Source organism: Zootermopsis nevadensis, unplaced genomic scaffold, assembly GCF_977971745.1.
Source record: "Zootermopsis nevadensis isolate Lab colony 2312 unplaced genomic scaffold, Znev_1.0 Znev_ptg000017l, whole genome shotgun sequence".
Classification (NCBI taxonomy): domain Eukaryota; kingdom Metazoa; phylum Arthropoda; class Insecta; order Blattodea; family Termopsidae; genus Zootermopsis; species Zootermopsis nevadensis.
In genome coordinates this window covers 11111768-11138529 of record NW_028259149.1, presented here as the reverse complement: position 1 = coordinate 11138529, position 26762 = coordinate 11111768, and the positions used below count along the sequence as shown (strand labels likewise).

At 35.6% G+C, this 26762-nt stretch overlaps 4 protein-coding genes across 11 annotated transcripts in view; 2 read left to right on the top strand and 2 right to left on the bottom strand.

Annotated features, from left to right (window-relative positions):
* Nucleotides 1-4363, bottom strand: part of Galphas (G protein alpha s subunit) — a 57653-nt gene extending 53290 nt beyond the window's left edge. Inside the window, exons 1-2 of the mRNA XM_022072669.2 lie at nucleotides 3954-4363; nucleotides 3759-3831 (exon numbers count right to left, since the gene is read on the bottom strand). Of these exons, the coding sequence (XP_021928361.1) occupies nucleotides 3759-3831; nucleotides 3954-4092 (212 nt within the window). The 5' untranslated portion in view covers nucleotides 4093-4363. The remainder of the gene's footprint in view (nucleotides 1-3758; nucleotides 3832-3953) is intronic.
* Nucleotides 4364-4455: 92 nt separating this feature from the next.
* Nucleotides 4456-7259, top strand: LOC110833991 (mitochondrial potassium channel). Its single transcript, XM_022072670.2, has one exon. It carries the CDS (start codon nucleotides 5043-5045, stop codon nucleotides 6114-6116), a length of 1074 nt encoding a protein of 357 aa, XP_021928362.1. The 5' UTR covers nucleotides 4456-5042; the 3' UTR covers nucleotides 6117-7259.
* A 760-nt stretch (nucleotides 7260-8019) lies between these two features.
* Nucleotides 8020-16311, bottom strand: LOC110834018 (uncharacterized). Of its 5 annotated transcripts, none has more exons than XM_022072730.2 (5): nucleotides 16177-16302; nucleotides 15441-15590; nucleotides 13814-13970; nucleotides 12202-12362; nucleotides 8020-10046 (listed from the first exon to the last, which is right to left on the bottom strand). In XM_022072730.2, exons 1-4 carry the CDS (start codon nucleotides 16189-16191, stop codon nucleotides 12214-12216), a joined length of 471 nt encoding a protein of 156 aa, XP_021928422.1. In that variant the 5' UTR covers nucleotides 16192-16302; the 3' UTR covers nucleotides 8020-10046; nucleotides 12202-12213. The 5 variants fall into 5 exon arrangements, with proteins under 5 accessions (XP_021928422.1, XP_087206555.1, XP_021928425.1 ...); XM_087350429.1 differs by having other exon boundaries at nucleotides 8020-9876; XM_022072733.2 differs by having other exon boundaries at nucleotides 8020-12362; nucleotides 15441-15752; nucleotides 16177-16311.
* Nucleotides 16312-16325: 14 nt separating this feature from the next.
* Nucleotides 16326-26548, top strand: LOC110834012 (trafficking protein particle complex subunit 12). Of its 4 annotated transcripts, none has more exons than XM_022072713.2 (10): nucleotides 16326-16463; nucleotides 17378-18134; nucleotides 20928-21139; nucleotides 22116-22235; nucleotides 22620-22730; nucleotides 23246-23497; nucleotides 24222-24368; nucleotides 24697-24869; nucleotides 25547-25697; nucleotides 26220-26548. In XM_022072713.2, the coding sequence occupies exons 2-10, from the start codon at nucleotides 17450-17452 to the stop codon at nucleotides 26463-26465; spliced, it is 2097 nt and encodes a 698-aa protein (XP_021928405.2). In that variant the 5' UTR covers nucleotides 16326-16463; nucleotides 17378-17449; the 3' UTR covers nucleotides 26466-26548. The 4 variants fall into 4 exon arrangements, with proteins under 4 accessions (XP_021928405.2, XP_021928404.2, XP_021928408.2 ...); XM_022072712.2 differs by having other exon boundaries at nucleotides 16331-16463; nucleotides 17381-18134; XM_022072716.2 differs by lacking the exon at nucleotides 16326-16463 and adding an exon at nucleotides 16613-16805 and having other exon boundaries at nucleotides 17381-18134.
* Nucleotides 26549-26762: the final 214 nt, after the last annotated feature.

The window sequence follows — 26762 nt, the reverse complement described above, 5'->3', positions numbered from 1 at the left end:
AAAAACTATGTACACACTCACTTCAACAACAATCACACACTCTTAGGACAAAAAATATTGTATTACACTTCTGGATCTAAACAACTGCTACTAGACCATGACAAAGATTACTAGCTAAAAAATGATCAAAATGGTCACCACAGCAATGACTCATCCTAATAACTGGCTTCTGAAGGTAACAACTGTGGAATCACAGAACTTACAGTGGGATATAGAGAGGCTCAACTGGCAATCTATGCTCAAGCATGACAAGACAGATAAACACTGGAATTTCTTGTTAGAAAGAAAAAAAATAGTACAAGACACATTTATTCAAAAATAATATTTAAATGTTGGTTTCTCTTCAACAATAAAACTAATTTCTGAATTACTCAATTGCCATTGTGAGCATCACAATTAAAAGTATGGTTAGTTGTTATAAAAAAATATCCTTTTTGCACATTGCCTAAATTATTATAAAATGCTGACTGTCATCAGTAATGTGACACCTACAAATTTGTATTCACCATTTTACATCAAACTAATATGTCAAAAATGTCCTGTTACACTGGAAAAACCTGCAATATATTCAGCAATCCACTGCATTCAGTGGTGATACACTGACATTTCAATGATGTGAAACCCTTTTAAAGGAAGTAAATTCAGCAATGTTTGCTATTACACATTTCACAGATGATTAAGAGTTGATCATTAATTGCAATATTCATTACCCATTTTCATCCTATGTTAATGTTCACCCATGGTTTGTTTTAATAATTTTTAAAATTAACAATTCAGAATGAGATTAACCATTCTTGACTTTGCATTCAAAAGTATCCACTTCTATACCTAAGAGTACATCGTGACACATTATTTATCCTTTTGACACTAAATGCTACCAACACAGCATTGAAACAACATCCTGCCAATTTTGCATTTTTCAAATCAGTTCTTTCAACAGAAACAAATGAAGTTAAATTATGTAAGAAAATGTAAATGATGCTTACAACATGCACAAGTGATATGCTTCTAATAAACAACAGTCCCTGAACACATTAAATTTCAAAATAAACTGCAGAACTGCTGTTGGCTTATTTTAAAATAAAGCACATATTTACGTAGCCAAACACATCACACATACAAGGCCTATTATTATGAAAAATGTAAATACATTTGCCAGAAAATATCAAAACCAAAGAAAGAATACTCATGATGTAGACATAAAACCTCATGAAACAAACGATACAAATGCGGCCTTTTGAAGACAACTAATATACCCATATTGATACTGGCACATATGTTCACACTGAACAGCCTGAAAACCTTTATCTTCCACACCAAGAGGTAAGCTTGCACATGATAAAAGTGTGCCCTTGTGTGGTCATCATACATCAATGTTATGACACCATTAGCAAGGAAATTCTGAGCACAAGAATGACACAAGAGACTGTCCTTAGAGGCAAAGAAATTTAGCTGCTGCAATAATCAATGACTGACACCGATATCATTGGCATAGGCATGATAGACCTGGAGTGAATTTACATAAATTATCACAAAAGATGCATACAGCATCATGACAAATCAGCACTCACAGTAGAAACCATCTCCACAAGTTAATTTGTATGATAATAGTTGATTAAATAGACAATATCTTTCTAACTACATGTCATACACTGTGCCACCATGAGCAAACAGCATGAAAAAACACATAAATAAATTCAGGTTCACTATGCTCATCTGATAGTACAGACTGCACTGACATGCAAGTAGAGCTTTTAAAGAAGCAGAAGTTCTGGCCAATTGCTAACCCGGGAACAACAGATGAATTAAAACAGGGAAGCATCAGCCTGAAGTAAAAATGAGTCAACTTCAAAAGCAAGCAATGGCCCATAAATTCCAACAACCTATCACTAACATCAATCTAATGTCAAAGTTTAGAATTCATAAACCTTTACATTCAGTGTCCTTAAGCTTCCCTGAGTTTTGGCACTGGGAAAACATTTTAAAATTATGTTTCTGCTAGCATCAGTACACATAAATAAGACAACAGTAACAATGTAATATCTGTGAGTGCTAAAACTACTCAAGTGCACAGTTAACCATCTGAAAAACTGTTCCAAAATAAAGCAAAATAAGTTCTCCTAAAACTCCAACCATTTCAACAGCATTACAAATAATGTTTAAACCAAACGGAAGGAAAATGTGCCACATTATCCAATTTAACGTACCATATCGACTTCACCGGGCAAACAGTTTAGATTTCATTTATGGTAACTAGACCTAACCTAATATAATATGTGTAAATACTGTAACAGGCATTACTGACTTACTTTCAGGCCCTAACAACTAGCAAAATCATTCAAACTACCTAACCCTCAAATCAGTCATTAATTAATTTTTATTTATAGAGTCCTACAAAATCTTCTGCTTTCATACTGTTAGCAAGAATATGATATAGCAGATGTCTCTATCCATATTTTGTGTGTTTTTAATTTCCGACAAGATGTGAAGAACTTTAAATGGCAACATGACAGTGTGAAGAACCCCTACTGGAATGCAAAAAATCATCTTTCAATTCAGAAAGTAAGGAATACTGGTTTCTCACACATCTGAAAATACTGCCTCAACATGCAAGGATGAAGCAGGTTAGCTACTTCCAGACCTTCCTCACTTTGGCCCTGGGTATACAGACAGGATGGACCTTTGAAACAATCATAACAAGTCAACTTCAACATGCTTGCCAGCACCCAAAAGAAGGTTGTACATCAGTATGCATTTTAGTCTAATTTATATAAGCATGAAGCCATTATTTCTCCTGATGTAACCCATGAGATTATGTCCATAATCTGTGAATAACAACAAAGAAGCTGTTACTAAGCTGCTTGTAACACACCACAGCCAAGATGTTCCACCCTCCAGTATCACAGGGAAATATTCACCATCTCTGGCTCCTTTTTGAATAGACCCCACCGAGTAAAGGGCATGGACAGAATGACTACTGCCCTTAGGGCAACCAGATGAATATGTCTACTGTACATACTAAACCTAAAAAAATTGTGGTTTCAGTATGGAGGAACACACAAAAGCCTTTTATATAATCATACAGTCTGAAAACTCCATACTGTAATTCAATTTGGTTACACTATTTACATCCCAACACCACTTGCTGTTTAAAAGTTAATATATGAAGCAGAAAATAAAATAAGCAAACAATTTGTTTCAAACTTCATTAATCTTTTGAAGTCAGGTGGTAACTCTATGTTCTGTACCACATGCTTTAATAATCAACTTGCATTTTGCCCAAAGTGTATTTATGGGCTTCATATAATCTGAGTAATTTCCTTAAACAGCATTAACCAACAGATCTATCAGAGACATGTTGTGTTTTCTTAGTAGGAGGGACTAAACTATTAAATAATCTTTGGCTTAAAAGGGTTGTGTTACAATGACAGAACACACAGTTTTGTTCAATAAGACAATCCAGAACATGTCCCATTGCTTATATTAATAAAAACCAAAGTACTGTCAGTAAAATTATATCTTGTCAAAAACAGAAGGATAAGAATGACTCAAATGTTGTTGACTGACAACTACAATAACATGACAAAACTGGATATTACAAGTACATTTACCAACTTCTGACATGCTACAATTCAGGTAACACACAAAAAAAGACAACTTAGAACAAAGCCTGGAATAATTACTACGTGGTTAAATTAAATTATGAACTATGATAATCCTAGAGGCTATCAAGCAAGAAAGTAAATGAGAGAACTTACTCTTCACTAAATCCGTTTACGTGCAATATCCTCATCTGCTTTACAATTGTGCTTTTTCCCGATTCTCCGGCACCTTGTAAGAGACGAAACAACAAGTATCAGCAGCAGTACAAACACAAATCAACAAAACTACTTGCTCAATATGGCTGACAAAACTAGACGACTGAACCCAAAGCTCTGTGATAAAATATTTACCTAGTAATAACAATCTGTGTGTTGCTCTGTACAACTGTTTATCCTTCCGGATTTGTGCGTCTATCCTTTTTGTTGTCTCCTTATTCTTTTTACTTTCTTCATGGTCCGCTTTTGAGCCCCCACCTCCAAAACAACCCATGGCATCAGGCCAGTTATCAAGAAATATGGTGGGTAGGCAGCACCGATGGGACTCGCGCTGCCTCTCGTTTACGGCGAGATTCCCTATTTTGTAGGCGTTACTAATACACGCAAAGTACAACACACTTAAAGACACATATCTTGAAACACTTTCCAACCCTTGTCATCCATTACAAATTCCTTAAAACACTGTTTTAGCGAAAAGTCTTCATGGGCAATACATCGCTTACAGCTACGACTGCACTCACTGCCACAGATTACAAGCAATCAGATATGGAACTCTGTGTTGGTTGGAGAAGTACCCTCATGCGTATTGTGCTGCCACCTACCATCGAGGGGAACGTAACTAAAATTTACTGACCGAGGAACGAGACGATACGAAGCCTAGCGTAAGATGAGTTTTTTAAAATACTATCACATCTCATCTGCAATAAATTTCACCTTGAATTTTGACGACTTCCCTGGATCTAGCATATATGTTACTATTTTGCGTAAAACACACTAAAAACATTTTGCTTAAAATTGAAGTTGTGCCGATTTTGTTTTGTACATTGTTGTGTGACTTGTCATGAACTCCTCTTGAATTGGGTTCTAGCTTTTGTGGTTAAAATGTGTTTTAACTTGAGAGCAGTTTCATAGCCTGTTCAGAAGACCTTAAAAATTTTATATATAAAAAAGAATAACTGTTCTATTCCACACATACTTTTCTTCTGTTCTGAAAACAGCCGGCATGGATTAAAAAACACCAAAGATAAATTTGAACACAGCAAAACATTCGTGTTTACCTGTGGCTTTCACGTACACATGAGGGTATAACCTATCTGCGACAGGAGCATGTGTTACAAACGAGATTCTGCGTTTGTATTGTAATTTAGCATTATGTTACCGGGGTAGTGTTGAATCTTATGACAAGCTAAACGTGAGCGATATTTAAGAGGCCTGAGACAAACGATGATAGGAAGAACATATAGAGTTTGGCCATTTCTTCGCTTATCAGACGTTATAGTTACACGTCATGTTTTGGCACGTGAAGTTAGGTTAATATCAAATTCGGCTCCGATTCACAGAATTAACACATCGGAAAATCTGGTGAAGAGAAAGTTTGGAGAACTGCTTCAGTGGTACGAAAAAGTTACTGGTATGGATGAAGTTCGAACTGCACAGAACTGGGTTCTTGAAGCTGAAAAAAAATTTGTTTCCGCACAAGAACGAAGAAGAGAAGCCAATAAATTAGTATCCGAAATTCAAAGCAAACTGAAAGATTTATACGCCGAATTAGATAAAACAACACGAGGGGAAGAACGATATGTGTACCTCGTAACTCAAGAACACAGTGTTCTTAAAGAAGAAAGAAAGGCAGTAGATGAATTTCAGAGGTATGAGCGAGAGGAGCGGGACTATTTTGCTACCCTATCATCAGCAGTCAAGGAAAGCCATGAAAAGGAAAGGGCTCAAGCTGAAAGAACAAAATATTGGTCAATAATAGGTTCAGTAATTGGTACTGTAATTGGTATAATTGGGAGCTCAGTAAACAGTGAAATGAAAATGAAAGAACTGAGAAAACTTGTAAGAGAGTTGGTACTAAAACATGGAGATCAAAACATAGCTATAAATGTGCCAGAAGTTCTTTCCAAACATGAGAAAGAACTGTCAAAGTTTATCAGTGAAATGAAAGATGCTGCTTCCCTCCCAAGTAATCATATACTTGGACAACTTAACGAACTGGTTCACACATTAGACAATAAAGTGAACAGTAAAGCAGTAACTATGCCATCAGAGATTACTGATGAAATTTTACAATTAATTAAAAAACAGGAAGAGTGTCTTGATAGAAACTTTCAGGAAATGAAATTAATTATGTCTTCTCAGAATATTCAGATTGGTGATGATCAGGTAGTAATTTTACCCTGTAGCATAGACGAAAAAGTTCAACAACAGATCCAACAAACCAAGTTAATAGTGACCTGCTGTACTGTAGCTTCTGTTGTAATTCCACTGTTATGTAAATATTTTGGCTTTCTATGAATGATGGCAATTCTTTTGTAAAATGCTTTTACTATGATAGAGATTAGCTTCTTAAACATTTTTGCTAGGATCTTTAAATGTCTTTGACATAAGTATTGTATTACTAGTTTCTTCATTTTGAACTTTGTCCATCATCAATTGCAGTTTCAACACATTTCAAAGGATGGGTCTTTGTCTTCAGGATAAAAGATGGATACCTACTCTGCTGAATCTAGTAGGCTGAGCTCCAACCGACAGATCAAGATCGATCCATATTTCAAAATGTTCAGTTGTTGAAAATAAGTAATATTGCAACTAATAATGGACAAAATCCAAAATGAAGAAACTAATAGGTCAGTTTTATTTAATTGCACAGAGATGGGTCTTGAATGTACTAATAAATTCAAACAGTTTCATATATACGAGGCGCGTCCTCAAAGTAAGTTTCCCACTCGTCCCACAGCTAGCAAACCTTATATTGCGCGAAGCGACTGTGCGTACGTGATAGAGCAATGACGTAGCATGGCGCATGCACTAACGGCACCTCCCGCGTTCTCACAGTAGCATCGTTGCAGCTGTTGAAGATGGAGGTTCTTATTCCAGCTCCCGCCGACTGTGAAGTGCGGTCAGTGATAACGCTAGGCCGCACACGGCTCGACGGACAGCAAGTCTCCTGCAGGAGTTCAGCTGGGAGGTGTTTAATGATTCACCCTACAGCCCAGACCTCGCTCCCAGTGATTTCCATCTTTTCCTACACCTCAAGAAATTCCTGTCCGGTCAGCGTCAGCGTTTTGAGAATGACAGAGAGGCGGAGATGGTTGTCACACAGTGGTTCCAATCCCAGGCGGCAGACTTCTACGACACAGGTATTCAAAAGTTGGTCCCACGGTATGACAAATGTCTCAATTCCGGTGGCGAATATGTTGAAAAATAGCTGGACACTTGCTGTATCTGTTGCAATAAATATTTCCATGAAATTGTGTTTTGTTTCTGTAAACGGCCCCAGGGAAACTTACTTTGAGGACGCGCCTCGTATAAACATTAAATTGCAAACATAATAATACAGCCAAAATCTGAAGCTGCATCTGAGAATGTATTATATTGGGAATCTATGAATGGAAATTGAGCACTTAAGTAAATATAAATTATATTTTCATGACATAATGAGGTTTTGTTGACATATTCTTTCATAATTTAAAATGTGGCAACATACAGGATTTATATTCTGTATGTAACAAATTAGCAAACATACGCATAGAATGACATTTATGGAACATTGCCATGATTTGACTTTTGTCAGATGAAGCCCTGGAAGATCACTGACCTTCGCTCAGTAACCATTTAAAACAAACATTTATGGTGATTATTTCTTTATTGTTTTGATAATCATCTGGGATGATGTCATAAGGGTATGGAGAATTATATATAACGACATTATCAGAGAGCATTACCCTCCTGCCTCAAAAGTTTGAGCATCCAGAAACATTCCGGACCAACAGCAAAACTATTCCAACTCTTCTATTACAAAGAAGAAGAAAAAGCCAGTAGAAACTTATGGCATTCATGTATAATTCTGGTTATTAAATGTCATGGGCAAAACGTGCATCTCATTTCAAGTATTCAGTTAAGAACAATGATAATTTATGAATACATCTTTTGTTATACCTGGCTTTCAACTAAGTATCTTACATTGATAAATGTATGATGGAGATGCAGGAATTAGACATGGCTGATAATATTGTTATGAATGGATGGTTGTAAGAATTATTATAAAAAATGCATTAATCTTCTACTAAGCAGATTCAGGAGTCCCAATCTATCTAGACTTGCATTCAGTAAATAGTTGAAACCAAAATCAGGTGGCATCTAAGATTCTTTAGTTTCACTGTTTTTTCAGGTTATGATTATTAATTTTACACACAGCTTACAGCTTGCTTTTATTGCGAGTATATCCAAAGTTTACAAAGTTTTAACATCAAATTATATCAGCTGAGAAGGTTAACTAACCTGTAGTATGTTAACAATATGTGGCATATGCTTTTATTAGTGTTTCTCAAGAGAGAAACAAATGCACATGTTCATACCACGTTGACAACGCAATACATAACAATGTTCAGATTGCTATTAAGTTGTCCTCTTACTTTTCAGACTTCTGACATGTTCTTATGAAACTGAAAAATTCAAGAACTTGTGCCACATTCTGCATATAACTTTTACACTTTTAATTTCAAACAATGCTTTTCAAGCCTATCAAGTGAATGCCAAACATAATAAACATGTTACAGAAATGTGTTTTGCAGGATTCTTAGTAAAGTCTCAGCAATAGGGGTTCAAACATTTGATATTGTGTCATTTTATTACACTCTGCTGAAACCAAAACATGATGGGCTTATCTACAAGATTAATAAGTTATGCAAAACCCGCCTTACACTATCCTTTCTCTATACTTGTGAAAGCAGTCGGCTTAGTTGACAAATGTCTGTCATAATTATACAACCTAACTGAAAATCAACATGACAACAATGTCACTAAGCATCATGATCAAGTGGTTGGCACTCCTGATTTGTATTGAGGAAATCCCAAATCTAATCTCAGCCTGGACACCTCTATCCTGACTGAGATTTACATGGCTATCATCAGCACCTCCAGGATAGCATCTTAAATTAGATCATGATTGTTTACACCCAAATCTATTTTAATTTACTATTATTCAATTGACAATATACAGGCTGAGTTACTGACAGCATCAATAAAAATTAAAAATGCAGTAGCATCCATATCTCTGATAAACACTATGGAAGTTGCATGCTGACATTTTAACAAAACAGTTTCGAATGAAAGCAGAGTACACTTAACATAATGTATAAAATTTCACGTGTAGTCACATAATTCATACTATACTATAATTACTATACAATAAAATTTAAGCAATCCCATTTGATTCCAGCAACAACATAAGATTTAGGTTCTTGCAGGAGTGGGAATTTAGATCGTGGACGCCTGGGTTATGACACCGTGTAGTCTTGTATGTGGTTACCAATATTTTGGAAGAACCTACCACCTCAATTTTCTGAGAAACACTGAACACTGTAATGTTGCACCCCTACACAGGTTTAGTATATGAGATTCAAGGTTTCAGTAGTGGTGAATATTTGGATTATGGTCTTCTGTACACTCTGCAGTTTTAACTGAGGTGATATATAAGTTCTTCATAAATGTTGGTAACCACCTATAAGATTAGATGGTATAACACAGAAGACCAAAATCCATAAAGGAATATTGTTATTTTCCTTTTGTGAATAATGTTATCTTAACCTGCATATTTTTTGCAGACCTATTCTAGTTCACATACTACCTCAGTTCTGTTACAGGGAGACATGACTTCAGGTGGCAGTCACCTGCATGAATTTATTGATTACTGATCACATATAAGAGTCATCATAAGTGTATTTCTCTTGAATCTGGGCCTATAAATAAATGTAGCAGAGTACCATTTTTCTTGGTGACTGATGGAACAGAAAAGAATAACATCACTCTATGAAAGAAGTGCCTGTACTGAAGACACAGTTATATTTGTTTAAAAAGTAAAAAGACCTTGTAGCCCTGCTGATGAATTAAGCGTATAGAGACTAAAAAGCTAGCACTTCCTACTACGACAGTATCAGATACCATAATATATCGAAACACAGTCACTCTAGTATGAAGTTATGTCTAAAACCTTTGAGCAAAAACAATAATACCATGCGCAAGAAATGGTAAAGCAGATCCTCTTCATTTTCATCTGCAGTAAACACAAATGCACATATCCACTTAAAATGAAGACACAGTAAAAAAAGAAAGAAAGCAAACATAACTTCCCACATCTTGTTCTACATCAGGTAAAGTTCAATATTCTCCAAATCATGTTTGTTGAAGTCTCTTGCTTTTAAAAAGTAAAAATCACTGTAAAAGCTGTTGAGAAAACAACATCAAGTGAAACATTCTGCATAGTGACATTATTTAATAAAATATATAATTTTTACCTGTAATTAACAACACACTGTAAGTTTCAAATTGATATCCATATAAATACAGAACAGGGGAAATCACAAGACAAAGCTTCATAACTTGTACCCTTCACCAAATATTATTTCAGTGAACAAATTAAGAAGGATGAAATAAGTGGAGACTGTTGCATGCAAGGGGGATATGGGTAACAAAATATTTTAGTTGGAAAATCTAAAAAGAGGTCACTTGGGAGAACTATGCATAGTCAGATGATTTTTCTAAACAAATTTTTAAAAATGATCCACAGGCAGGCTCTTGTAAATACAATAATTAACCTCTGGGTTCCACAGAAGTGGAAATATCTTGACCAGCTGGGCAAATATTAACTTCTCAAGAAGGATTCCACTCCATGGAGTTACTTAACTGATGAAATAATGACAGTACAAAAGACAAACACAGCTAGAAAAAAGCAGCAATTTAGCTGCACAGGATGGATTCTGCTTCATGTAGTTAGCTATAAATACCAGCAATTTAAATGAAAATGTTAGTACCATACAACAAATAATTATGGGTACACAGATCCCAACAAAAAATATTCAGAGGTGTATGACGAACAAACCTGCCAGCAGACCGTACAGGTGATGCAAATGGCAGTCATGACAAGTACTCTACTGACTGGCTGGCTAACACATTAATTTTCAAAAAGTCTGTGACAATAGTTGGTTCATTACACCAGTGTTCCAAGACCAGTATGACCATTATGCTGCCACAAGGTTTCAGGTGTGCTACAGATTTTGATAAGAAACTGAATATTCATGTTATAGTTAGGAAAAAGGGAAATATCTTATCTTTCATAATCAAAATTCACTATACACACACAGGTTCATCTTTGATGGTTTTATTCAACAAGCAGTTTTTTCTGTTTTCATGTGCCTGCATTCTTATAGCGCAAGTAATGATATGTTGACACATATTGGCCATGTATAGTTTCATACCCCCTTTTCATGAGGAAACATCTTTTGTGCTATCATGTGCCTTTGACATATTAGGGTGTTCCACATGTAAATAAAGGTTGTGGAACACAGCATTACACCAATAATATCTAAACATTGTCCACTATCATAAGCATAACTATAAGTCAGTTCTACCCCTAACTTCAGGAGATAACAACAATCATTTCTTGGTTGCCCCACTGGTATAGTGGTACTAGTGTATGCTAACCTAGTATATAAATTGTCACCATAAGTCAAAATACAAATAATAAAAATATCACTATAACATGAACTCATCACCTGAAGATGGGAACAGAGCCAACCCCTGAAATGTCATGTATATGAAATATACAACAGCCAATGTTCAGCACATTATCAACACACACACACACACAATATTCACTTTTACATATTCTGCTGGCTCTACTTCCGAGGCCTTAATAATTAATTATATTTTAGGAAGGTAGCTGTAGCCTGTATTAGAAAACATTTTTGTTCCAGACTGGAAGTTCACTGTATTATATTCCATAGGTTACAAATTAAAAATGAATAAAAGAACCAATATTCTCATTAATGTATCCAGCACATAAAATCATTTAAAATCACAAGAATTTCATTTAAAAATCTTTGTATGTATATAAAACTCTAAGGTCTGTCAATCCACTCATCACACCTTGAGGCACTTTCATACAGAATTAATATCTGAACCTCAACACAGATATAAAAAGCCTTTAGATGAGAACCAGAAAAAACCCTAGAACAGTGGTTTAGGTTTGAAATACGTAGCAATTCTCTGTATATTGCACTACATATCACATCTTAGATAAGCTATAGAAAAATATGGCAAAGGTAAAATATATTACAGTGATTAGACACTGTCATAGGAAGAAGATGTAACCTGTTTTATCCCCAAATATGCTCAAATAAAATGAGGAAAAAATCAAGGAAAAACAAAACCATGATGTATAACTCAATTTTATCCACATGTTGAACACTTCAGAGCATTCCTTTCAAGATCTAAGTCATAAGAAAGACTGTCTTGAGATTTAATTACCTACACATTGCAGTCAACCAACAGGGGGCACATGGTTACCACACTCAAGTGATATTTGAATCAGAACACTTACTTGTCAGTCAAATTACTTGAATTCAGATTTGCCATCTTCTCTTCCAAGATGCAACCGTTCTCCTTCCTGTAGTGACTTGATGCGGTCTGACTCTGTCTTTGGCTCTTCTTTGAGCAAAGACTCCAAATCAACATTTTCTAAGTTTACACCATGAGCAGATCCTTTGGACAAATGCAACAATTTTAGATCGACCTGCTTATATTAAGAAACAAGAATTAATTAATCCCAATTTAATTAAATTCCCTGCCATAAAACATACTGCAGAAAACCTGACTAAACAATAATAATATTAATATCGCCTGAGCAGTGGAAGCCAGCATATCATCAGAAGCAGAAAGTCTAGTCCAGTTACACAACATGGATCCAAATACTTTCTTTCAGAAAGCTTTCAATGAGAAATTTGTGAACTTTAAACGTGTCATGGTATAGAAGATTGTGCTGCATCAAATAAGACAAGTTAAATGTGGAATGAAAATGCAGGAGACAGTTTATGGTAGGACAGAAGTTCTGTTTAAGGGATCACATCAGTTAAGACATGGGCAAAAGGACAAGAAGTAACAGAAGAAATGGTGGTTAATGTGGTATTAATAGCAGTAGTAGCAATAATGTTAGTATGAATATTAGTAGCAGAAGAGCAGGAACAGCTGAAGTATTCATGACTTGCAGGCAAAGAATGGTCAGTACAGTTTGTTACTCCAACAGCGACGAGATGGCTCAAGTGTAATGGCAAGCAAGCTGTGTCACCATCACTCAATATTTAAGTTAATGGATTCTCAGATGCCAACGAATATGTTTGCAGTTGTGCTCCCTAGGTCAAATGGAAAATGTTACTTCTTCAAAAGGTAAACTGTATTAATTTGGTACTGCAAATATCATTTTCCATCTGATTTCAGCCAGTCAAGTAAGTACACTACTCTTTTTCAAACAAAAATGTTATATAACTTGTTATTTTCAGTGTACATTACTGTACATCGTCCTACTATAACATTCAGTTGGGTGTTATATCTATAGGAGGAATATAACATGATATTGATAAACAAATATGCATCAGAAAAATGTATTCAATGTATTAATACATAACCTCTTTTTAGCATAAAATTACTCTTATCCAAAATTATATATATATATATATAAAAAAAAACTGTTCACTGCATAAAATTTGGGGAAATATTTCAATTTGTTTTGCGGAAGAAAAATATACGGACAACCATAACAGTTTTAAAGCATTCTTCTTGGGCTACCAGTTGTGTCAGTTATGTGTGGTTGAAAGGTGAAAACACTCTTTCAAGAACCACCTTCCTCCTCGTCCTCAGGGTACTGAAGTCAGTACTTCATTCATAGTCACCGTGAAAGCCTCCTATCATCAAAATAGTTTTGTAATGAAAATAAAAACAGCACAATATACATTACTTCAGCAACGAAAAACAATCATAAACTGATAAAACAGTGTGATACCCATACAAAACTCCAATATTGATACAAAATTACGCATTGATGGGCGCTGCTAGTATAAAGCATGTGGACTTCTCAAAGATGTAAAGGATAAATCTATTCAGTTTCTATATTCCTTTGATCTACGACAACAAATCGTGCTGATCACAGATCCACCTACCAGCATGAGCTAAAAAGAGATCCTTCAGGAATCCAAGTTCCTTTGTCAACATACGAATCTTCTCCTCCAGCATCTCATTTTCTGTTTTAAGTTGGTTTACCCGTTCCAGGGTCTTTTGGGTGCGGAGCTTGCTCTTCACACGGCTACGCTTCACTGCCTGACATGCCATATCACCAAGTTAGGGTCATATTGAAATTAATAACATTTACTTTAGTCTAACATTAATCTCAAGCAAGGCACTAGTGAAAATGGTGATACAGTGAATATATAAAGTGTTATATTAGTAGAAACTTGTAGTGAGAAAAAAAACAAAAACAAATGTAGTACATCAGTCTTCACAGAAATACAAAAAAAAAGTTTATTACCCTAAACAGTTCTACCCTATATACTTTAACCATTAAATAAGATCAACAATTTTAGGTACTGGATATGGATGATTTCTTGGCTGTAGAAAAGTTTTGGCAGAACATCTTTCCTCCTGTAATACTGTAAAATGAAAACAAACTAAAATACCTACATATCAGAACATTCATGCAAACATAGGTGCATATCAACACTGCTTCCTTTTTCTCCCCCCCCCCTCAACCCATTAATTAAAGTTAATGGACAAAACATTTGATTTTGAGGAGCTTGGAAAGTAGTTTTATCCCAAAATAGCATACCACTTTCCAATACATGGTAAGTCTAACAAGTGGTCTGTTAAAATCATGTGTCTCATAATGTAGAGTGAACAAACCAACAACTATTAACACTTTAATGGACACTATTGCCATACGCGTTTCGATCTCAAGAGATCATCATCTCTTGAGATCGAAACGCGTATGGTAATAGTGTCCATTAAAGTGTTAATAGTTGCTGGTTTGTTCACTCTATATTCTAATACACTACACGGTATGCAAAGTTTTAAGATTGTCTCATAATGACTGTATGAACCTCTGAAGTTTGTGAGAAACATTTCCTATTTTGTTAATTATAAGTTATTACAGCTAAAAACACTTGATGGTTAGTAGCAGAACATGGAATGAATCATTTACAAAAAGACTTCCGTTTATTATAATAAGTTTCTTTTGTAGAAAGAACACTGAATTACTGTTGCATGGGTAACCATACATTATATCACATTAATAATTAACAGTCTGTATAAACAGTACACTTTTTTAACAGTTACTAACTATATTTAAAATTAAGGCTTTTTACAAACCACTTTAGAATTAATTATGATGAAATGAGTTCCACATGACTCTTCCAACTTAGATGATCATAACTTGTTGACAAAAGCACTATGCATATTAGTTAATCATGTTATTAGTTACAAATTTAATAAAGTTTGTTTTATTATTTAAAGTAAGCTTAATGCTATAATTCATTTCTTCTTGACAGTAAAGATACAATTTGCTATAAGACTGCTTAAATCTGGTTCTGTGATTATTATGCAGTTACCATCAGGAACAAGGACAGTTATAGAAACCATATTTTGGATGTTTGCTCAATTCTTGAGGTTCAGAGGAACAGCAGAAGATATCAATCACTGGACACCAGGATCCAATAATATTCCCAAATGGACAATGTTTAATCAACAACAGAAAAGAACTTGGACCCTTTCCAAAAGTAGAATTTTTGTAAATACCTGATTATTGCGATCACGGCGTCGACGATAATCTTCTCCTCCAATTTCTCCTTCATTGTTGTCCCCATTTTCTCTTTCTGCACTTCTTCTTCCTCTGCCTCCCTTTCTCTGGCCTCCACCATTATTCTCTTTATTCCGTGGAGCCATCTTCTGGATCCAAATTGTTCAATTACAGTATTGAAGCAAAATCTTTAATTAGTTTCTACAGACTGTTCTGTCCTCTAACCCTAAGATATTGGAGTTAGCTCACAGATGTATATGACTAGACAGCAAACTGCAAACTCAGTTCCACCACTTGGAATTTCAACTTTCCTAAAAGAAAGAAATGACATTCTGTTCAAAATATGTGATCTTACACAGCATGTTGAAGTTTCCATTTTATAATTTGGAAACCATAGCATTGTTTAATGACACAAATGTAGCATGGGAAGCCCTACTAAAAAGAACCAGCAATAATTTTTATACCTCTTGCCTGAACTAGTACAACAAATTTATAAAAAGCTAACATTTCTGATATTGAAGCAACATGAACAATGTAAACAAAACCAGAGCAGTGGAACAGGGTTTTAATGATAATAAACATACAAATTTGGCAATATGTTCTAGTACATATGCGTATTTTACCATTACAATTGAACCTTGACTTCTAAACAATATTTGTTTTACAAAGCTGTCATTAGTATATGCTTCCAAGTTTCAAAGACACAGCTATAAATACAGATGAAACACCACATACTCTGAAACTCCTCATTTCGACGGCATTCACCACAAATGTATTGTAAAAAATAACCTATAAATATATAATGTCACACGAGTTCCTTTGTATTGCTCTCCACTCACACACTACACTTCTTTCGCCATCATGTTTCTGTGTGTGACGAAATCACAGAATATACCAACTCGAAAGATGGCCTTCATAAACAGTAAATACGTTGTGTGATTGGCGCTGACGAAAATTAATTTATTAATTCATTTACGGTCTAAGGATGGCGTAATTAAATAACATCATTTATATCTTTTAGGGTAAGGGACTATACAAACCGAATAGCTGTTTTGTTATCCGGTGCCATATTAACAATTCTCCTGAATTTCTTAGCGTATTTAACCTCAATTATGTCATAGTCATTTTTGGTTCAATAACGTATTTGGTGAGTACTATACCCAAGGAAGGCCAATCTGGAATCTGTAGAATATACAGAACAAGGCGAACGCATTGAAACTAATTTTACCAACTTTCAAGTGTATTTGTAACATAATTAGTGTAGAAAAATGATTTTCCAAAATCTGAGTTGTTTTAAATATTTTGACTGTGGGAAACAAATTTAATTGAAACCATAATGAACAAAACTGAAGATTCACATTCAGGTGAATGAGCAATTAGCAGTAATGCCTTTTAATTGTATTTATTTTGTTTGTATTCCGTCAGTATTCAAAATTATCTCATTCAGAGCCTACTAAGAGATTAATATAAGTAAATTAGTTGTGGTGGATTTTGGTATTCAGTAGCGGATTAACGTCCCAAACTATCTGAACTCATCCCATCACCCTAAACTGGTGAGTGGGTTTATTGAGTCTTGACTATTCCCATCCATCATCTATTCATTTAAATATCCATATGACATGCAACAGAAATGTTGGCTAGAAAGAAATATTTGATACAATACCTCATGGTCAGCATTTTGTCCTTTTGTGGTCACAGAGCAATAATGAGACTGTGTTTTTTGTCACATTTGTAAAATGATCATCTTCCTCCAGTCTGATCTTTTTAGTGTTTTATGGCTATCTTGTCCATTGCCAACACACTTATAACCACTACTACTAACTTTGCTGGAAAATTGCTTCAAATTAAACTATAAGCAATTTGTGTGCAGTTTTAATTATATAAATGTATAGAATTTAGTTAGATACAGTAGTCTTTTACTTTCTCTTTTTCACAGCAGCATTGAATCAAGAAACTGAAGAAACTTTTCAATAACAAGTTGATATTTGCCCTTGAATACAGGCCAAAGATGAATAAAAGTAATATAAAACAAGATCCAGAAAAACCTTCACTTAGTCAGTATTTTTCCCAGACTACATCTACATCATCAGGTGCAAGTTTCTTTGATCAGATTTCATCTGGCAATGGCCCTGCCATGATGACAAGTGTGCGAGAAAGTGCAAGTTCTCAAGACCTTTTCCAGTCAGCAAATGTACCATTAAATTTCGCAGCTACGTGCCATCCAACCCAAACCACAACTACAGTTTCAGCAACTGTAATCAATGAAGGATCTGTCCGTAAACCACTGGCATCCATGGGAATCATACCAGAGATATCAACATCTAGCCAGGTTACAGCAAACACTGGGTCAAAACTTCAAGATAAAATGTTAGATGTAGGTATGAAAACTCCAGTGAAGGAGGAACCTGTTGTTTGCAGAATCTTTTCATCTCAGGAAGCTCCTTCAGATAATCTGAGTACGGCATCTGCGAAATCTTTCTTTGACATGTTGGGCTCTACTACAATGCGTTCTCCTCACAGCATTCCCTCTCCATCAGTTGCATCAGCTTTGTTCGGCATGGATTTAATGATTCCTGGGTTACCCACAAGTAGCAGTGCCAGCAGTATGATGACATCACCTGATTTTACAACCACCACAGATGATTCATTCCTTACTCCATCATCACCTACAACACCAACACCAACACCAACAGGTGAAGAATTCTGAAATAAAAGAATCTTCATGTGAATCATGATAGGAATAATGACTTCTTACTTGCCTTCCAGTATCAATTAGTTGATTGGTAGATTTGGGACCAAATGTTTTGCTGGATGGTTAGCATTCCTGCTTCATATTTGGGTCCTGAATTCAGAACTTGGCATGAAGACCAGCTGTCTTGACTGAGGCTTTTTGTGGTTTTCTTGACACCCCCTAGGCAAATGCCAGGATAGTGCTTTAAATTTGGTCATGACCATTTCCATCCATATCCTTTCCAATTCATTTATTAAGCATTCTCTCTTCAGTGCTATCTACTTTGTGTTACAGCATTATTAAACAGACAACAAACATTCATAGATTTGGTAGCAATACTACATCAACTGGAGAGGTTATGTATCATAAAATAAGATTTGGGGTTTTCATGGTAGTACAAATTTGGATTGTGGTCTTGTAGCTCATGATACCGTGTTTTGGAATAACCTACTGCTGCCACCTACCCAGATGATTGAGGCATCAGATTGATCTGAAACATTGGTAATCACCTACAAGACTGCATAGTATTAGAACCCAGAAAACCACAATCTGACATTTGAGAAAGATAATGATCTTGAGTTGTGATCACAGTCTGTTTTAACATAAGTCTTGTGATAACCTTAGATTAATCATATAAAATCTCAGTCAGTATAGAAATTTCTTGACTAAGGATTGTGGCATGGGAGGTTTTGCAAGCAGTATTGCATTGGAACTAAAATTAAGTCATTAGTCAGCAACATGATTATGACAACACTTATCACCGAGGAAAGCATGACAAGTACTTAATGAATAGAAAGGTTGGTAGGTTGCATGTTCATTCCAGGTACAGTGAAGAATTTACATTCCAAAACCCATCTGTCAGGTCCTAGTTATTATGCAATATTTGCACAAACTGCATGAAATGGACATATATAGGGCTGATCATGTAGATATGGATTAAATGTGGCATGGATGGTAAACCATTGAAGTCTACCATAAAAAATACTTTTCAATCTCCTTTTCATCAAAAGTACTAATATGGTAGGCAAGCAAACTTGTGAGGTGGGATCAACATCAGCACAGACTTTTGGAAAATACAAAACTCTGGTATAATAATTCATTGTATGATACAAAGTAACATGGCATCAACATAAAAAAAAATGATTTGACCAGGACTGGATCCCATGACCCCATGCATTGAATCCAATATGCTACCACAGAGCTACCATATCTTTTGATGTATTAGTATTGATTCATGTCACTTAAAGAAGGCATTAATATTATATGATTTGTATAGTTGGAAACCAAAAGTTGTATAAGTAAGATAACTGATTGAATTGTTCTTTAAATACTAATAGGTCAAAAGATATTTCAACATCATATATCATAAGCTGTACATTGCATTTATTGGTTAGTTTGTAATACAAAATCAGTGTCCTTGAAATGTATGCTGTTCTCAACAACCAGTTTGTGATAAACAATTTAATCAGTAGAGAAGAAAACAAACAATGTTTAAAACTTATGTTTATGCATTTGTGCAAAAACTGTGGAAAGTAATTCATAACACTTCAATTCTCTCCTTTGTATTTCAGTTGGTAGCATTCAGAATTCAGAATTTGCAAAGAATGCATGTGTGCATTCTGGTATGGATTACACCTTTCCAGTCTTGGTTAGTCTAGACCTACATACCCAATCTGTTACAGTTCCTTGGCTGTCTTCCCTTACATACACATTGTAATGGGTGTACTGTGATCTGTATGTGAGATATTAAAAGTATCATTCATGCTACACTGAACAATATTCACTAGGTTTCATAGAAAGAAATCATCAATTACAAAAGAGAAATGTGCCACATTTTTCTATTGGAAGTTTGCATGTTGGCCAATAGGAATGTGCCCTGCTATCATGCAGCCAAGGAAGCAACAATTCTGAACAGGCGTTCTGAACTTTTCCTCAGTCTGTATATATGCTAAGACAGAACTTTGAACTAGACCATGATTGCTTCCTCTACCATTCCTTCACCATTATGCACCATACCATCCTTGTATTTAATTAATAATTAAGAAAGAACCATTAAATAACTAGTAATCTCAAACATGTTTGAAGTTTAATTATATGAAAATTGAATTGAATGAGAAAGGAAAGTATAATTTATTATTTGAGATTGTCATGGTGATGAGACATTGATTCTTGTCTTCTGGATTGTGACACCTCGTAGTCTTATAGGGATTACAGCATTTCAGAGTAATATATCACTGTATCAAAATTAGCAAAATAATACAGTAAACTCTCAACTGAATGGCCCAGTGGGGGGAAGGGGTGTCTGATAATGCTGATCGTCTGTTAAATTGCACAGTTATTTTTATGATACCAGTAATGCATCCTTAGGCCATAATTTTCATTGAGAACACCATTAAACAGATTAGTAATATAAACTGGACACCTGGAATGACACAGGTTCATTAAAAGACTTGAGTGTAAAAAGATAATTAAGTGCAAAAAAATCAAAGTACTTTGTCCATTAAAACCAAAAATATTTGCTAATGCCTCATGTCCAGAAAAAATTAGGCAATACCAGATGAGTCCATTAAATCTGAAATCCATTAAATTTAAGGTTTACTGTACTTAAAAACATATTCTGATGATACTATTCTGTTAGTATTACAAATTTTACATTTTCATACTCAACCTCATTAGCAGAGTTTCGGTTGTTGTTATTGCCCATTATTACACATTCTTATACCATGCTTATAATGTGATTTGATCATACCAATAGGTGACACTGTGGAGTCTGTTCTAAGTGATCAGACATTCACAAAAGCTTCCAGTCCTGTTCATCCCAGTGAGGCTGACCGACGACGAGACGCATGGATTCCATCAGAACAGACCCGGCATGCTCTGATTATAGCAGCAGCATCATCCCCTGGCACGTATTTCCCTGACCGTGATCTGTTAACAATGCCTGGGGTAGTACTTGAGGAAGAAATGGTATGTCAAAACTTCATGTTGTGATTACAAGTGTTACCTCTTGTCAACAGCTCTTGTTTAGTGTAACAAACTAACTAGTTGGCTGACAGAACCCGAAGGTTCAACACCGAATTAACCAAAGCCCTCCACCGGACCCTGTCCTTGGCCAACAAAATCCAGTCTCCTTCAACTCCTATCTCCCATAGATTCTGCTTGAGATTATCCTCCCATCTACATCTAGGTCTCACCAGCAGTCTCTTCCCCTCAGGCTTCCCAACCAATACCCATATTTTATAAAGCTATTTGTGATGGGCAGTTCTTAGTGTTAAATTTGCAATTCAGTTATAATAATAAGCAGGTACTTGATGCAGCAAGGATGGGTTCCGCAATAAATTTTATATTTTTCTTATACATTTATATTCATTCTGTAGTGTAGTGTGTTCTGTTTTTTCTCGGTTAGTTATGCAGGGCTTCTTCTGATCACCATTACTGCTGGTACTGGAGTCAGTATGTAATAACTATAAGCAATTTATATCATTAATCATTCTCATCGTGATGTTACTGTAAACTTGATGATTGTCTGTATAGCATTTGATTTGCTTCAGACAATATCATGCATGTATGCAAATATTATGCCACTAGTGTCATTCCACTAATGGAATTATTATTTATTTATAATGTGGAAAATTCAAGTGCATATATTTTATTTTACTTTTTTATACTGGGCATTATGAAGTCTTACAATTGGCAAAATATGATCAAATCTTATAGCAAATATATTTTATTTATATCTGCTACAGTTGTGTAATTCATATGCAGTGAGAATATCTCTCCTGAACAATATATTTTGTGTTTCTGCCAAGGTCTTAATTGGCCTTGTATCTGGTGGATTTTCACCAACTTTTTACAATAAGCCACATTTAATTACCATCACTACTCATTGTTCATGACTGACATGTTAACTTGTAAAGGTTCATAATTACAATTAATTCCTTAGGTTGATACAGTCCATGAAGTTGTGAATCATTATTTGGGGGAAGCAGAAGCAGCAAAACGTAAAGTCTTAACCATGAATGATGTTACCCAAGATGAGAGGGGGCTTCGAGAACTTATACAGGTGCAGTTACTCTAGTTGTCATTTTCAGAAAACAAGAGTGTACAATAGTAAACAAATTTAAACAATAACCACAAAACCTGTAAAATGACACATACTTGTGGCATACTACTAAATATGTTATGTTTATAAAGAATTATTTCATTGTTTTCGGAATTACCAGAAGAGGCATTTAAACCAGAGAGCTGGTTAAGGAAGTCTATTATACATGAAAAATGCCTAATACATACTATCAACTTCCACTGAAAGCTGAACTGTATATTAGCAACTATAAAGTAAACTCGTAGAAAGCTGCACTTGGAAATAATTTTGTGAATAACAATTTATTTTATTCACAAAATTATTAGCAGTCTAGAAAATGGTTCTAGAATTTATTCTGCATTTCAGGCTGGTTGTTTCCGGGCTGCAATCAATTTGACTGGTCGACTTCTTACTATATATGGTCAGGGTGCAGGAAGAGCTGGTCACCCAAGCAAACACACTGTACATTCCATTCAGGTTTGTGGTCACAGTAATTACCTTTCACACTAGAATGCTGGGGTTCTGCTGAATTTGCATCACACACACAAGAAAATGTTTGTAGCCACATCCATAACATATTTTTATTCATATATAAGTGAGAAAGGCCCACTAAAATCCAAAGGGGGAATGATTTATTATTTTTATTTTTGTCCCTCACCACTTTTCTTCTTTCCTTTGTCTCTTTCATAAATGTATCTTCTTCCCACAATTTTTCTCATATTACTTTCTTATCCCTTTCATTTGTTCATGCTGCATACTACATTCTTTCGTAAATGCAGTTAACTGAATTTCTGGGTGAGTTATAGTTTCCTGTGTATCTGCAAGATATCAGGATACTTCATATGGATGCTGTCATCTCCTGAAAGATTTTGAAATTACATAGTGTCCATTAGGAGTGCAAGAAGACTGACATGCAAACATCACACTGATACATAAGGGTGCAGGTGATATTGTTAGTCCAGATTAATTGGTATCTGACATTTTGTCCTCAGCTTTGGTTCACACGATTGGCTCTCCACATGAAACTGCGCTCATTCTCATTAGCTGAAGTGGAAGCAGAGCCGTTTGGAGACTTGGACCGTCCAGATTTGTACTTTCAGTTTTATCCAGAACTGTATGGAGGTCGTATGGGTTCAATGGTACCCTTTGCTTTCCGTCTGCTGTTAGCTGAAATACCACAGTATTTTACAAAACATCAAGAGGCACTGAACCGCTTGCATGTGCTTCTGGCTACTGTTAGAAAGGTATCACATGCTCACACTCTTTTATGCTTGTTCCTGACAAATGCACAATCACATCTTGGTAGAAATAGATTTTATATACACCATCATCAGTACTTTAGACCAGTGATTACCAAATATTTAATCACTGATCTGCATTGAAAGCATAGAGCAAGTATTTCTAGATCAGTAACTAATTTAGGCATTTTGATGTTGGTCTTCTGGACTGTGATGCTGTGTGGACTTGTAGGTAGTTATCAATGTTTTGGAGGAACATATCTATCCATGTAAGATTTGATTTTTTCACAGTGGTGAATATGAAGATTTCTGTCTTCTGGGTTGTTGCGCTGTGTAGTCTGGTAGATGTTTACCAACGTTTCAGAGGTCATACTGCCTCCGTCATCAGAGCGGTGAGTATGAAGATTTCTGTCTTCTGGGTTGTTGTGCTGTGTAGTCTGGTAGATGTTTACCAACGTTTCATCGCCCTGATGACGGAGGCAGTACGACCTCTGAAACTTTGGTTAACATTGACCAGACTACACAGCACAACAACCCAGAAGACAGAAATCTTCATATGTATCCATCTTTGGAAGGTGCTGTACTCTAGAGACAAAACAGTATATATTAAGTCAAAGCACAATTAGCTTTATTGCTGAATGCAAGTCTTCTCCTGAGACATGCTGCTTTGGCATTTGGAAATGTCAAAATTTGTGTCCACGACAATGTAACCATTTTCTTTAAATACTAGATCCTTCGTAATCTTGATGCTGGTCTTTGTGAAGATGGTAGTCTGGCAGAACTAAGTCCATCAGACCGCAGGGAATCAAGGAAACTGTGGGGCAGCCGAGAGGCCCGTGTTCTTCATTCCATTGTTAACAGTGCACTTTGTCAGAAGGTATGTGGAAATTACTGTTCAATCGGTATGTATTCAAAGGAAGGAATGATTTACATAAATCTTATTCACAATTTATTAAGTTGCTTATATCAAATTAACTGCAGTTGCTTAGCTGATCAGTATATTCTCTGCTGTTAATATCATGTTGGGACTAGTGTTAAGAAGTACACGTCTTTGTGTGCTGGAGTTTAGGATGGCCCAAAAGTGAGAAGTAGTACATTTTGTATTTCTTCAATGGAGTAATGTCTCATTTTCACTTATATGCACACCATAAAGATATTTTTTTCGGTTATCGACATGATACAAGTGTACTACTGTGTGCATACAGGATTACAGTTTGGCTGTCAGAGTGCTGGAATTGTTACTGAACGGTCGAGAATGGGGTAATCATCACAAACGTGCTCTCCAGTCAGCACTTGGACGTGTGTATCTGCAGCTTGGAGATGTTGCTGGTGCTGAAAAGAACTTTGCTTTGGCTCGGGAACTGAAGCAGCAGCAAAGGTAAGAATAATGGTGAGACATGTGTAACATTAAACATAAGAACTAGAATAAAACATTATTTATAAATCACAATGAATCATGTAAATTTTGGAGAGCTTATGGTGTAGGGACAAGGCCTTCCATACAGATGGTTTTAACACTGTGGAACTTCTGGCACTGACTGTTACACTCTCTAAAATGCAGAAATAATATTTCAACTACAGACAAATTGACCTGGTAGAAATGTTTCCTGATGTCACTATTAAAGAAGCAAAACTGACTTGAATGGTATTTACTGCGGATTATTAATAAGTATCTTTTCTTCTTCCCTCTTTATACTCATTCACTATATGTGGAGCATAGGGATCTCCTTTTGGAGGTTTCTTGATCTATTTAGACATTTGGTAGAACTACTTGGAAGAGTGATTATCCCATCACAAGGCATCTACCTGCACACAGGACAGCACAACACACAAAGACACGGACAAACATCGATGACTTAAGTGGGATTCAAACCCGCGGTCCCAGTGTCCAAGTGGCACAAGGCCCATGCCTCAGACCACATGACCACTGTGACCAGCATTAATAAGGATAGATGAAACACAATGTCTAACACAGCGTATAATACATAAAGCTTTCTACTGCTACTGTCATGTTCAGATATTTCTTCCTGTCAGCTATGCATGTCTTTGCTGCAGTGGCACTGGGGGTTTGCTATCAGAAGGCTCAGTTGCCTCTGATCTGCGTGATTTGATAGACCGAGGATTGATGGCTGTGGCACAAAATGCTTTCCAAGAGGCTTATGACTGCTTCAACAAAGCAAGTACATTAGATCCATCCAACATGATGGTAAGTGTATCTTAATAATGTTGCTATATTGTGATGGTGCTTTGCAGTGTAGTCATATAATGCTCCTTGATTATAGGGTTTTCCTCGTATAATGTTAAACTTCCGTGGCCCCAACCCAGATATGTCATTGTTAATTTCCTCCATTTTACAGTTTCCTCACTTCTAATATCTCAATACATTTTCCAAATTATTTACATTTCATTTGCTTTTCAGTCCCTTTCAATGACTAGGAGTTGAGTGCTGACAAATACGCAAAGTTTGATCTTTGAAAGATCTACATATTTATTTCAGTAAACATTTCTAGACTTCTGAGACAGTTTAGACAAGAAACTAAAATGAGCATTATTTTTTAAATCTTGGATTCAAGTGTTTGTGATATCTTATGAAACCTTCAGCTTTTCTGGCAACTGCAGAATTATGTAGGCTTTATCAGATTTTTAGAATCACTTCCTTGAAGTTTTCCTTCCAGAATTTTGTATGCAATAATTTTTCTCCAAACTGAAAATTTGTGTTTGTTATCAGTTGTTGAATAACATGGGAGTATGCCTGCTTTACTTGGGTCGGCTGAAGGAAGCACTGTCGTTACTTGAAGGTGCTGTGAATAAAAATCCAACACAAGGTCTACATGAAAACCTTCTGCTCAATGTTTGCACTCTTTATGAGTTAGAGAGTTCTTACAGCAACCAGAAGAAACTTGGTATGCTACGCTTACTGAGTAGGTATAAAGGTGACGGAGCATGTGTGGCATGTCTTAAACTGCAGATGTAAGATGTGAGTCAAACTTTCTCTCTGTAAACTTGTAGTTGCAAATATAATTAATAATATAATAAAATACATGTCTAAGAAGAGAATTGAATGTTTTTAATGTATTCTTCAGGTGTTAATGTTTTGTGTAAGTTGCATGCTTCTCCTCTTCATATATCATGTTTTTAACCCTGGAAGTGGTAGCTCACAGTTTCTGACAGTAGACTTTAGAAGGTACAACAACTGATACTTATTGGTTGGATATTTTAAATTACATTTACTGAGAAAGAAGCTGCCTAAATTTGTAACTTCTATGATCAG

Bases quoted from the DNA above. Each gene is read 5' to 3' on its own strand.
- LOC110833991 (XM_022072670.2), top strand. From the start codon at position 5,043: ATGATAGGAAGAACATATAGAGTTTGGCCATTTCTTCGCTTATCAGAC.
- LOC110834018 (XM_022072729.2), bottom strand. The intron at 13,971-15,440 runs GTATTTACAAAA...ATGGCATGTCAG, and splicing joins GCCGTGATCGCAATAATCAG to GCAGTGAAGCGTAGCCGTGT. The intron at 12,363-13,813 runs GTAGGTGGATCT...ATTTGTCCAAAG, and splicing joins TCTCTTTTTAGCTCATGCTG to GATCTGCTCATGGTGTAAAC.
- LOC110834012 (XM_022072713.2), top strand. From the start codon at position 17,450: ATGAATAAAAGTAATATAAAACAAGATCCAGAAAAACCTTCACTTAGT. The intron at 21,140-22,115 runs GTATGTCAAAAC...TTAATTCCTTAG, and splicing joins TAGTACTTGAGGAAGAAATG to GTTGATACAGTCCATGAAGT. The intron at 24,369-24,696 runs GTATGTGGAAAT...GTGTGCATACAG, and splicing joins ACAGTGCACTTTGTCAGAAG to GATTACAGTTTGGCTGTCAG.